The 14,097-nt window shown below is 43.4% G+C and overlaps 1 protein-coding gene across 1 annotated transcript; it reads right to left on the reverse strand.

Annotated features, from left to right (window-relative positions):
- Positions 1-421: 421 nt before the first annotated feature.
- LOC120065545 (RAC-gamma serine/threonine-protein kinase) lies at positions 422-12,693 on the reverse strand. The gene is made up of 13 exons (XM_039016614.1): positions 12,510-12,693; positions 10,527-10,652; positions 8,554-8,665; positions 8,000-8,147; positions 7,730-7,861; positions 7,091-7,156; positions 6,712-6,780; positions 6,157-6,279; positions 5,810-5,938; positions 4,938-5,152; positions 3,139-3,226; positions 2,675-2,777; positions 422-2,346 (listed from the first exon to the last, which is right to left on the reverse strand). Exons 1-13 carry the CDS (start codon positions 12,553-12,555, stop codon positions 2,261-2,263), a joined length of 1,443 nt encoding a protein of 480 aa, XP_038872542.1. The 5' UTR covers positions 12,556-12,693; the 3' UTR covers positions 422-2,260.
- Between the last annotated feature and the right edge of the window lie 1,404 nt (positions 12,694-14,097).

Below are 14,097 nucleotides of genomic sequence, written 5' to 3' on the forward strand. Positions count from 1 at the left end.
AAGTATCCCTTTAATGTAAGCTCTCTGTCTCCATCAGGAGAGTGACACTAAAGACTTGTGGTGAGCAGACTCACAGACCTTTGCATCGTTCAAGACTGGTGCTTTTTGAGGTGATAAAGTTCAGTTTGCCATTGTTATGTAAATGCAGGCTAAAAAAGTACCAGGGGCCCAGTGAGACACTGGTACCGGCCCGTGTAGATGGAAAAAGAAAAGGCTGAGCCTTTGGGGTAAAACATTAGGGTAAATCTGTCAGTGGAAATGCCAGTAGTTTCTTCCTCCCGGTTTGTTTTATTTTGTTTGGTTCCTAATGAACATGACCCTGGATGAGACCCTTGAACATTGTTTAGGGAATTGCTTTCCAAAGGGAACACACTCACTGAAATATCAGAAGGGGGAAAAGAAAAAGATTTACACCATGAAAAACCCTGAAATGTATTCTTTAATTTAATTCAAAATAAATACTACCACGGCAATGCAAGTCCACTATTGGTTTCTTGCACTAATGTTTTGGTAAGAAAACAAACAGGCAAACAATCAAAAAACAATTGGATAAAAAAGACTTTAGTAATGCATCCAACAATATCATCCTTCAGCGACTTAGTTCCTTTTTGACTCTGAACAAGACTGGGTAACACTGCCTAGAATGACAAACATAAATAAAACTAGTACTATGGTACAAAAAAAAGGGGGGGAATGGTAACAACCTGATGTAACCATATATCACTGCAGAATTGACCATGGTCCCATTTGAAAGGGAAAAATAAAACATTACAGTGGGTGTCAATCCATTCGACCAACAGCGAAAAAGGGTCTCATCTCCATGGAAACCTCTTCTGGACAAACAGGTCGAGGCGACGATGACAGCCACAAAATGGGAGCGTCCAGTCAGTCTTTAACGTTGTAGTTTACGTTGTTTTAACCCAAAAAGTAGTTCTGTCTTTCTTTTCCTCTGGTCTTGGTTCTCATCAGCAAGCTTGAAGTACAGTCACACACATAAGTTCATGTCTGGCCAAGACACCACTAAGAACAAAAAAAGGCATTGCATATTTACATCACAAAAGGTGGGGGGGGAACTGCTTTCCTTTTCTCTCTCCATTCTCACCCTATCATCATACACAAGTATATTCATGGCTCAGTTTCACGTGATCTGTGGCCCAACATGGTTAGTGATTATTGATGCCTTCCGCCCACCTTGTCGATTTGGGAAGAAAACCAAGGGTATGTGTGTGTGTGATTGATGGGGAGGTGTTTTTTGTTTTTTTTTGTTTTTTACAGATACAGATTTCATAGTCTGTCACAAGCCATATCAGCAGAGCTCAGAGCTGGCTCTGATGTTAGTGTGTGTGTGTGAGCGTGTGTGTGTGTTATGACAGCACAAGGTGGACCTGTATAAGCCACATTCCTTGTGTAAACATCCATACCACTATTTTTTCTATAGCTATGAAAATAAGTTATTAATCAAATGACTGTGGAAAAAGATGCAAAAAAGGCTTGTATATTCATAGTAGCTTTTCCCTGATGGGTGTGTAAAGCTAAACTGGTAGCTGAGTTGAATGCGGTTGTGCTCTGTGTTGCCTGAGTGAACCGTGCAGTATCTGGCAGTTTAGTGTTTCTGTTAAACAATAACCAAGTAGAAATCTCTGGCTGAAAATGAAAAGGTCAAAAAGGATGAAAAGAAATAACACTGTGACAATGAAATTGGAATGAAAGAAACTCCGTCAGTTCTGTCTTTTTTGTTGTTTTTAGTAGACAGTGATTCTCGTTGCCATGGGATTGGAGAATATGCGCCACCATGGCATTGTATATGAGAAAAATAATAGTTTGAATGAACCACGAGCCCCCCGACCCAAACCCTGTCTGTATGATACGAAACATCTGCACACGTAAGGCAACATTTTTGGTTTTGTTCCCTAGAACGGCTCTTCCAAACCAAGTGCAAAAAAGTTGAAAATAAAAAACAAACAAAGAACGTAACAGGTCGACAACCTAATACTGACGGATAAAAATACATAACAAAAACATTGCCTTCTGCAGTATATAGCGTTGAAAATGTAAGATACTTTTTTTTGTGTGGAGACCAGCTTGAGTCTATCCCACTGTGCAAAACCCCTTTTATAGTCCCTAAAAAGACGACTTCTCCCAGTCTGCACTCGAATACAGAGAAGGAGAAAAGAGGGGAGACTTTTCCTAAAATGGCTACGTGTTTTCCTCGAAACGGCCGTGCGGCGGGGGGGCGATACTGGCTGACTGGCAATGACCTTCACTCCCGTCCGCTGGCCGAATACGAGAATTGTGGGAAATGAGGCCTCCGTTCACTGTCACCCTCGCCCATCCCGTCTTCATCGTCTGCAGAAAGAGAAATGGGAGAAGGACAGGTAAGTCTGGGCTCAATAACAAACTTAATTAAGGGTGTTATAACCTGCAATTAAGTTTCATTACTTAGGGGCACTTGAGTAACAGTGTTATCTTAGAATAATCACAAAATAAAGACCAGTACCACAGCACAACACACACCAATTCAACAGACTAATCATCCTTTCAAATAGTAATTGTTGTGTATCATAGGGTAATATGCTACGATTGGACCTGTCCGTTTGCGGTGGAGTCCATGGCAGAAAACCCCTATTCAAAATAAGTGGGCCGACCCGTGCTGAGGGATCCGACGGACGCTTACATTTTTCCGGGGGAGTGATGGTGATCGTCTGTGCCGTGAATTCCTCATCGAAATACCGGGTGTCCGTCTCTGAGGAGACCTGGGGCATGAAGGGGGGGACCAACTAGGGGAGAGGGAGGGGACACCGTTGTCACATGTAATATATAATTCATATGCCATTTAGCAGCCGCTTTTACCCAAAGCCACTTACATTAGTGCGTGCATACATTTTCGTATCGGTGGCATTAGCAGGAATCAAACCAAAGATCTTGACATCATGCTTAATCAACTGAGCCACAGTGACATGTGACACACTGATGTCCGTGCCTCGTGTGTGACATGTCAATATTTGCATATTTGACTGGGAAAACGCTAGTCATTTTGACCTGCATGGAATACTCCGAATTTGTTCAAAAGTCGATGGGAGGACACAGAACTGGTTTAGTGAAATCGTACACGTAAGAGGTCAAGTGAAGAACACTCACCTTTTTGTCGTAGACGTCTTGCCAGTCTACCGCCACAAAGAAACTGTGGCGCATGATCTCCTTAGCGTCGTCTGGACCGCCACCGAGTCTGTCGGAAATAAAGAAATGTACAAATGTGAACACTTTCTAGAAAGCCTGTCGTGAAACAAGACAAAAACATGAGCTAGGTGCAAATCCTGGAATAGCATCATGTGGTGAATGAGAGAATGTTCTCCCTTGGGTTTTCCACTAACCTAGCTGCCTCAAGCTTTTGAGTGACAAACGGCTTTGTAGAAGAGCGATAAACAAATGAAAACAAATTGCGGTGAGGTAGTATTTCATAAAGCAGGACCAGTGTGAGCCAGTAACTCCTGTACAAAAAAATACTAAATTATGGGAAGTTACAGTTGAGGGCTGGTTAGCTGATTAGCATGAGTCATGAGTCAATAACCCATTTCAAGTTGATCTGTTATGAAGTAGGAAATGTGTTGTGTCAAAATTATTTGGCAGAGTTTGTTGGCTGATCACTGACCCAGCTTCGTATAATCCCCCACTGGAGCCTTGGTGTGTGTGTTCGTCTGTCTGTGTACCTGTGCCTCTGTGTGTACAGTCGTGGCCAAAAGTTTTGAGAATGACACAAATATGAATTTTCCACAAAGGTTGCTGCCTCAGTTTGTATGATGGCAATTTGCATATACTCCAGAATGTTATGAAGAGTGATCAGATGAATTGCAATTAATTGCAGTCCCTCTTTGCCATGCAAATGAACTGAATCCCCAAAGAAACATTTCCACTGCATTTCAGCCCTGCCACAAAAGGACCAGCTGACATCATGTCAGTGATTCTCTCGTTAACACAGGTGTGAGTGTTGACGAGGACAAGGCTGGAGATCACTCTGTCATGCTGATTGAGTTCGAATAACAGACTGGAAGCTTCAAAAGGAGGGCGGTGCTTGGAATCATTGTTCTTCCTCTGTCAACCATGGTTACCTGCAAGGAAACACATGCTGTCATCATTGCTTTGCACAAAAAGGGCTTCACAGGCAAGGATATTGCTGCCAGTAGGATTGCACCTAAATCAACCATTTATCGGATCATCAAGAACTTCAAGGAGAGTGGTTCAATTGTTGTGAAGAAGGCTACAGGGCGCCCAAGAAAGTCCAGCAAGCGCCAGGGCCGTCTCCTAAAGTTGATTCAGCTGCGGGATCAGGGCACCACCAGTACAGAGCTTGCTCATGAATTGCAGCAGGCAGGTGTGAGTGCATCTGCACGCACAGCGAGGCGAAGACTTTTGTAGGATGGCCTGGTGTCAAGAAGGGCAGCAAGGAAGCCACTTATCTCCAGGAAAAACATCACGGACAGACTGATATTCTGCAAAGGCGGGTGGACAACAAAAACCCACAAATTCTGACAAACTCCAAGCATTGATTATGCAAGAATGGGCTGCCATCAGTCAGGATGTGGCCCAGAAGTTAATTGAAAGCATGCCAGGGCAGATTGCAGAGGTCTTGAAAAAGAAGGGTCAACACTGCAAATATTGACTCTTTGCATCAACTTCATGTAATTGTCAATAAAAGCCTTTGACACTTATGAAATGCTTGTAATTATACTTCAGTATTCCATAGTAACATCTGACAAAAATATCTAAAGACACTGAAGCAGCAAACTTTGTGGAAATTAATATTTGTGTCATTCTCAAAACTTTTGGCCACGACTGTACATCTCTCTTGCTTCAGTGCATGCATGCAACTGTCTGTGTGTGTGTGTGTGTGTCCGTCCGAGCGTCTGTTTCTAACTCTCTCTCTCTGTGTGTGTCTGTACCGTTTGTTGGGGTCCTTGATGAGCAGGCCGGAGAGCAGAGACTTAGAGTCGGAGGACAGCGTGCGCGGAAACTTGATCTCCTCCATGAGGATCAGCTCAAACAGCTTCTCGTGGTCCTGGTTGTAGAAGGGCAGCCGGCCGCACATCATCTCATACATGACCACGCCCAGACCCCACCAGTCCACCGCCCGGCCGTAGTCATTGTCCTCCAGCACCTAGCATAGGGACATCATGATATAATAAAGTAAGTTTTACCCACTTCATATGTATATACACTGTACTCTAGTCAAGGCTCATCCTATATAACTACTGCATATATATTGTCAATAATGTCTATACACACCACCATATACATTTCAGACTGACATTGATCGTTCTGATATTTTCTCTTTTTATTTGGGGGATTTCTGTGTATTGTTAGGTATTACTACACGGATGGAGCTAGGAACACAAGCATTTCCCTGCACCTGCGATAACGTGAATAATAGGTGTACGTGACCAATAACATTCGATTTTATTAGTATGTGACCTCGGGAGCATAGGGTGTCCACCATTGGGGCTAGGGCGTCCACCATTGGGGGCCCCCTTGGGAACATAGGGCGTCAACCATCGGGGCCCCCCTTGGGAGCATAGGGCATCCACCAGTGGGGCCCCCTTGGGAGCATACAGCATTCATACCGTTCTTTTCTCCACCTCACTCTTTTCCGTGCAAGGGCTTTTGACTCTTGCCAGTCGATTCCTGCTTTACTCAGTATTAGTATGTAGTTAGTATATATTAGACACCTAGAATATTTCCTCCCATAAGAAAACCTGGATATATCTCACAACATGGCATTTTGGGTAGTGTAGTGTACATCAATGTGAGCTCTGACCTCTGGAGCCAGGTACTCCGGCGTGCCGCAGAAGGTCTTCATGGTGGCCGCGTCTGTGATGCCCTCTTTGCAGAGGCCAAAGTCTGTGATCTTGACGTGCCCGTCTTTATCCAGCATCAAGTTCTCCAGCTGCCAATGAGCATAAATACCATATCATATGTTGAATATACGCCCCAATAATATATCCATCCTCAACAGCATGCTCTTTTTATATGTTTTAAGTCAAATCTTCACTTAGTCTCCCATTGGACTTAATTAGGATTGGAAGTAAGGATTTGCTTCTTAGAGAAGTCTACACATGGTGTTATGATAGATATAGAGATGACTGTCCATATGAATGCATGTACCTTCAGATCGCGGTACACTATCTTGGCAGAGTGAAGGTAGTCTAAAGCGGAGACGATCTCAGCTCCGTAGAATCGCGTGCGGTCCTCAGAGAACACTCGCTCTCTTGACAAATGGAAAAACAGCTGCGGGGAAAATCAGGAAAGGAATAAATGGTAAAAACACGTAACAAAATGTAAAATGATTTAAAGTTATGTTAAATTCAAATATATATTTACACATCTGCATATAAAAGGTATAGTTCCATTCACTAATGGCTCTCTAAAAAAGATGTCCTGGGCCAGTATTCACATATCGTCTCAGAGTAGGAGTGATGATATAAGATCAGTTTAGCCTTTTAAATCAGAATGAATAGTAGGGGGACTTGATCCTAGATCAGCATTCCTAATCTGAGACGGTCCATGGAAATAATTATTTCGGCTCCTGGAAATAATTCTACATTGTGAAAGAGGAAGGTGCAACTGTCTCAGGGAATCCTCATCAACACACCTACAGTGTCTGGGGAAAAAAGTGCTCATCTTTCCCCAGGTATCTCAGGTAGCACAGACATCTCTTACCTCTCCTCCGTTTACATACTCCATGACGAAGCACAACCGGTCCTTGGTCTGAAAGGAGTACTTCAGAGACTGGAGAAAAATAAGAGTTGCACCATCGCTGTTGTTTTGTTTCTTTACATCCACACAAACAGATGTTCATTTATCCCATGAATTCATATCTAATGACACGTGCAACAGTAGAACAGCTTAAACGTTTATTCTATCAGACTTGGCTTTTGACTGAGTCTGTGGATGCATCCCAAGTGGCACCCTATTCCCTATATAGTGCACTACTTTTGACCAGAGCCCTATGGGTGCCATTTGAGACATGGCCTCCAAGTGAATAATACAGGCTTACAGTATAAAGTTTGCCTTTAAGTCTTTGCTAAACAATACTCACGGTTAGGAATGGATGCCGGGTGTTTTTTAACACTCTGCTTTCTGTGAGGGTGTGAGCAACTTCGTCCTGCGTTACAAGGAAAGAGAGGAAAATCCAGAAACGGGGTAGAGAGAGAGGGAAAGAGAGCGATAGAGATCGGGAGAGAAAGACAGGATGTTAGGATGTAGAAGGTGAAAAGGCGATATCTGCATCCATTCCAACAGGGCTCAGTTCTTTCAACCAGTGTTTATTGACCTCCAGTCTGTGGGATGGTCACAGACACTCATTTAGTCAGTTCTATAGCGTGAGTTTAAATGTACTTCCAAGCAGGAAAAAAACACAAAGCTTGCAGATGTACATGTACACATTACCTCAATTACCTCGACTGAATAATCTGCGCCCCCGCATATTTACTCTGTACCGATACCTCCTGTATATAGCCTCGATACTGTTATTTTACTGCTGCTCTAATTATTTGTTACTTTTATTTTTTACTTAACATGCATTTCTCTTAAAACTGCATTGTTGGTTAAGGGCTTGTAAGTAAGCATTTCACTGTAAGGTCTACACATGTAGTATTCGGCGCATGTGACAAATAAAATTTGATTTGATCCCTAGTATAAAAAAGGTTGAGAGAAACTGCTTTACACCAGCCAGTACCTTGGCGATGATGACTTCCTTCTTCAGGATCTTCATGGCGTAATACGTTCCGCTCGCCTTCTCCTTCACCAGAATGACTTTCCCAAAAGTGCCTTTGCCCAGTAGTTTCAGATAGTCAAAGTCATTCATTGTCTGTCAGAGAGGAGAGAAGATGAAAGTAGAGGAGAGAAGAGGAGAAGCCTTCATTGAGATGAGAGAGACAATCTTGGTTGGTGTTTACGTGCCTATCTACCAATGTATGACCTGTGCTCAGTCCCCAGGGCGGCTCACCTTCCGTTTGTGTTGGCTGGTGGAGGTGTCCATCTCCTCCTCGTTGACCTCGTTCTCGATCTGCGACGTGGGGCTGCACAGGCTCCCCTCCTCCTCCTGCTTGGCCAGGGAGTCAGCCACCATCTGGATGGCCTCGGCCCACTCATCCCTGGAACCAACCAACAGCAGCTCACTTTAATACACTGCTATACCGTGTGTGTGAGAGAGAGAGAGAAAGAGAGATGTATATATATATATATATATATATATATGCTGAGGAAAGCACACATTTAGAAAAGTGCAGGGTACAAAACAAATGCCATGGAGAAATCTAGAGACATACCCCCATTCTGTCTGGATGCTCCCGTGGTTTGCTAAAACTAGTTACGTCAAAACATGCAACTGCTGCTGTGGAAGTTTTATGTTTAGATTAACACGTTTTAGCAGCATCTAAACAGTGTTTAGGTATTTCACTTCATTTTTCAATGGCGGTTTCCCTAAAAGCGAAATATGAGGAGGCAAGGCTGTAGTAGAGGAAGAGGAGAGAGAGGTGGGAGTGAGAGAGAGTGACCCACCTCTCATCAGGCGTGTCCACGTGGAATGTCCTCTCAATAACCGTGGTCCACTGCAAACAGCGGATGATGAACGTGTTGGGCTTGGGCCGCTCCGTCTTCATCAGCTGACATTCTGAGGAGGGAGAAAGAGGAAGGGGGAGGGGGAGAGAGAGAGGGGGAAGAAAGAGGGTGCCGAGAAGGAGAGAGGGAAGAAAGAGGGAGAGAGAGAGGTGGGAGAGAGAGATAAAAGGTAAAAATAAAATGACAAAGCATCACAAGGATCACAGAATAAACATTTGTAACTCACTACTGTTTCAGGAGGTAACAGTGTTGTACTATATTCAAGTAGCACTACTTTAGCTCTGAACGTTTGACAGGGACACATTGGCTCCAGGGAGTGCACACAGCCTAACATGGGAACCTTAATTGATATTTTAAATTATGAAAAATGTCAAATGTAGTACAGTGCCTTTGGAAAGTATTCAGACCCCTTGACTTTTTCCACATTTTGTTACATTACAGCCTTTTATAAAAATGTATTAAAAAGTTTTTTCCCCTCATCAATCGACACACAATACCCCATAATGACAAAGAAAAAACAGGTTTATATACATTTTTGCTAATTTATAAAAAATACAAACTGAAATATCACATTTACATAAGTATTCAGACCATTTTTGACAGCAATTACAGCCTCGAGTCTTCTTGGGTATACAAGCTTGGCACACCTGTATTTGGGAATTTTATCCCATTCTTCAGGTTGGATGGGGAGCGTTGCTGCACAGCTATTTTCAGGTCTCTCCAGAGATGTTTGATCGGGTTCAAGTCTGGCTGGGCCACTCAAGGACATTCAGAGACTTGTCCCGAAGTCACTCCTGCGTTGTCTTGGCTGTGTGCTTAGGGTTGTTGTCCTGTTGCAAGTTGAACCTTTGCCCCAGTCTGAGGTCCTGAGCAGGTTCATCAAGGATCTATCTGTACTTTGCTCCGTTCATCTTTCCTTCGATCCTGATTCCTGACTAATCTCCCAGTCCCTGCCGCTGAAAAACAACCCCACAGCATGATGCTGCCACCATCATGCTTCACCGTAGGGATGGTGCCAGGTTTCCTCCATGTGATGCTTGGCATTCAGGCCAAAGAGTTCAATCTTGGTTTCATCAGACCAGAGAATCTTGTTTCTCATGGACAGAGTCTTTATGTGCCTTTTGGAAAACTCCAAGCGGGCTGTCGTGTGCCTTTTACTGAGGAGTGGCTTCGGTCCGGCCACTCTACCATAAAGGCCTGATTGGTGGAGTGCTGCAGAGATGGGAGAACCTTCCAGAAGAACAACCATCTTCAGAGAGGAACTCGCGCTCTGTCAGAGTGACCATGAAGTTATTGGTCACATCCCTGACCAAGGCCCTTCTCCCCCGATCGATCAGTTTGGCTGGGCGGTCAGCTCTAGGAAGAGTCTTGGTGGTTCCAAACTTCTTCCATTTAAGAATGATGGGAGTGCACTGTGTTCTTGGGGACCTTCAATGCTGCAGAAATGCGTTGGTACCCTTCCCAGATCTGTGCCTCGACAATCCTGTCTCGGAGCACTACAGACAATTCCTTCGACCTCATGGCCTGGTTTTTGCTCTGACATGCACTGTCAACTGTGGGACCTATTTTTAATTTTTAATACATTTGCAAAAAATTAGAACAACCTATTTCGCTTTGTCATTATGGGGTATTGTGTGTAGGATTTATTTATTTAATCAATTTTAGAATAAAATGTGGAAAAAGTCAAGGGGTCTGAATACTTTCCAAAGGCACTGTATATTGTAATACAATACACCCAACACACCAAGGGGCGGTTTCCCGGGACAGATTAAACCTAGTCCTGGACTCAATCATTTTCTATGGAGATTCTCCATTGACCTTGCTTTTCAGTCCAGGACTAGGTTTAATCTGTGTCTGAGAAACCGCCCTCAAATGGTCTAAAATGGAGACTGACGAAGGCGAGGAGGACCTACTTGCTACAGAGAAGTTATTGAGGGGATAGGCCAGGTCTGCGTCCTGGGGTTTGTCTTTGTAGCCGATGAAGGATCCGTCGGTCTTCAGCAGGAAGTAGCGCGGCCTCCAGTTCTTTATGTACTCACCTGCAACAAGTCCAGCAGGGATTGGTTCATACTGGAAACTTAGCTTATCAGTTTTTCTAGTTACTTACTGACTGACTAGCTGGCGGCAGCAGTGGTCAGACCCTCGCTGCATCCTAAATGGCAATATTTCCTTTACAGTGCCAGGGCTATGGGCCCTGGACAAAAGTAGTGTATTATAAAGGGAATGTGATGCCATCTGGGATGTACCTCTATGTACGGCTTTAAGTAAGTGCATTTTCATTTAACAGTATGGCACGATTCATTATGGTTCAAGCAGGTTAATACATAATTAATTAATACACGAGGGTCTATGCTGGTGTTTTCTTGCAAGATGTCCATGTGGACACTGTTGTAGAAGAGCTCCATCTTGCTAATAGGCTATATGGTATCATTGATTTTTATTTTATTTTTAACCACAAGTGACAGTGTGCAAAAATACAAGTATAAAACTGATTGTTTGCTACTAGTTTAACTCTAAACCACTAGCTACCCTTCAGTGTTTAGAAGACTGTAACTGGATTTTGTACAAGCACAAAAGTGCCTGAAACAATTCAGTGGCTCCTGGGCTCTGAAAGGAAGGAACTGGGGAGTTAAGCCATCCTCCAAGAGTTCAAATTTGTCTGTGGCAGTGTCACAGCCTGAGGCTAAACAATATATAGACACACACACACTGCACGCACACCCAATCCATGTGTTCAACCAGTCAACACAGCTTAAAATCCTCCATACCACACGCTGAGCATACTAGCTATAAGTCAGGGGTTGGAACCGGTTCAGGGAACAGAACCGAAAAATAACAAAATTAAACTAAAGTGATTTAAACTGTTCCGGAACAGAACCGTTATATTAAAATCATGGGAATCAGTTAATAATGTTATTTTACGTTCCGGGCATTTTTTTCTGGTCCCATAACAATGGCAACAAACCGCCTATGCAAAGCCCTTACTCCGTCACTCAGAAACGTATTCCCGTGTCTACCTGCCAGCTGGAAATCTTTGCCAGTGTCTGTAGGCTACCTGCCCCTCCGAAGCATAGGCTACTGATGGCGTTACAAGTGATTCAGAAATTAGGGAGAAATGTTTAATTAGAGAAGAATGGATTAACTTTTTCAATGCTAGTTAAGGATACTATAGTTATCACGTTTCACATTGGATTAATTAACTACAACAAAGTTAAGACGTGTTTTTAATTCTAGTGCAGCTCTGCACACACAAGTTTGTTAGCTAGCTAGCTAACGTTAGCTCTAGTCCAACATTAAGCCAACTCTCGGAAGTTCAAAAACATTCAAAGTTCCTTGACAGAAGCCGCTTCTCCGTAGGTATAATTCTGTGGGCCTAATTCAGATAATGCATGTCATAACAAGATGCCCTGCGCTTCAAGACAAGCCGCCTCCTCCATTTTCTCTCACCTGCAAAATTTCAGTCGCATCTCGCGCCCTGCTCTATCCACACTGATTGGTGAAGTAATTTAATGTTGAATTAAATGTTTGTTTAAAAAAAAATGTTTTCAGAGGTTTAAAAAGGAACGATATAAACAGTACTTTTTTGTTTCAAACTGGTTCAGAACTTTATTTTGCTGTTCGGAACAGTGGAACAGAACGAAAAAAATAAATAATGGTCCTGTTCAGAACGAAACGATTGGAAAATTATTTTGGTTCCAACCCCTGGTTATAATAATACAATATTCAATTTATTCCCTTCCCTGTTTGTTTCCATATTTATGTATATACAGGTATGTGGGGACCGGGGGTGTTTGAAAAGGGGTGTTTGTTTTCTTGATGTGAACTGTGAAGAAAAAAAATATATATTTTCAAAGACCGTAAACATCACCGATCATCAAATCAATCAATCGACTCACCTCTCTTCTGAACCCAGCCTTCCTTGACAACGTTTTGGTCGCTCATAGTGGCTTCGCCTTGACCGTCAGCACAGTGCTCAGACCCAGGGGGGTGGGGGGTCAGCAGTCCTGACCTTGCTGTCTCTTCCTCAGACACACACCCACTCTCCTCTCCTCACTCTGTGTGTGTTGTCTCTCTCCGTCTTTTCCCCAACTCCCTTGGCTCTCTCTTTTTCTTCTCCCTTCTTCTCACTACCTCCTCTCTACTCCTGTTTTCCTCTCACTCTGTCTTTACTCTCCTAATCGTCTCTCTCACACTGCCTCTCTTTCACTCTTGTTCTCCACGTCTTCCTTCACTCTCTCAAGGCACTCCAGCGGTGACTCAGCCTGGAAGGAAGCAGGGGAGAGAGAAAGGGGGGGGGAAAGGTCCATGGATTGCTCTCCACACACACACACACTACATCCCCGCCCCCGTCCTTTACAAACACTTATGTGAGAACTGGAGTCATTGTTAAGACCCAGAATGTGCTTCCCGTCCCGTCCCCTCCCTGCCCACCGGCAGATTTGTCCCCTTTCCTCTTTCCCTGCTCTTTGGCGGGCCTAAAACTGCTTATGCAGCGCCATTGATCAGATTTTCTTAAAAGGTACACATCCTTTACGGCCACCTTGTGTCTACTATGGTTCCGATGGATTATTCTAAATTGTCTGTTAGGATATACACAAACAACATCAGAGGCAAGGTCAGAGCCACGTATAAGGTCCACGCAAGGCTTTGCCGCTTTTGAACTTAGATGTTTTGAGTATCTACTACACTGTTAGATAATGTGTGCCTTGAGGACTCTACATAGACTTTGTTTGATTGAGCGACATGCACTTTGACAGCAATGAAAGAACCAAATAGCCTCGATCTAGCAGCAGCATACCACCCTGCATCCCACTGCTGGCGTACCTCTGATGCTAGGCACGTTTGGTCCCTGGATGGGAGACCAGATGCTGCTGGAAGTGGTGTTGGAGGGCCAAGTAGGAGGAACCTTTCCTCTGGTCTAAAAAAAACAAATCACAATCACCCGACCTCAACCCAATTGAGATGGTTTGGGATGAGTTGGACAGCAGAGTGAAGGAAAATGTGGGAACTCCTTCAAGAGTGTTGGAAAAGCATTCCTCATGAAGCTGGTTGAGAGAATGCCAAGAGTGTACAAAGCTGTCATCAGGGCAAAGGGTGGCTATTTGAAGAATTTCAAATATAAAATATATTTTGATTTGTTTAACACTTTTTGGGTTACTACATGATTCCATGTGTTATTTCATAGTTTTGATGTCTACACTATTTTTCTACAATGTATAAAATAGTAAAAATAAAGAAAAACCCTGAAATGAGTAGGTGTGTCCAAACTTTTGACTGGTACTGTATATAACTTGAATCCCAACCTAGCCAGTCTGATGTCTCTAAAAGCATTTATCTTCAGTTACTTTTCACTGCGTATATTTAGATGTGACTAAGTATGATGGCTATTGGCTACAACGATGACAACATTAGCACGGACCTCAGTCAATCACTCTAAATCCCAATAGGTGATCAATGGGAAAAGCAGCCAGCATGTCAAAAGCA

This window comes from Salvelinus namaycush, chromosome 2, assembly GCF_016432855.1.
Source record: "Salvelinus namaycush isolate Seneca chromosome 2, SaNama_1.0, whole genome shotgun sequence".
NCBI lineage: Eukaryota > Metazoa > Chordata > Actinopteri > Salmoniformes > Salmonidae > Salvelinus > Salvelinus namaycush.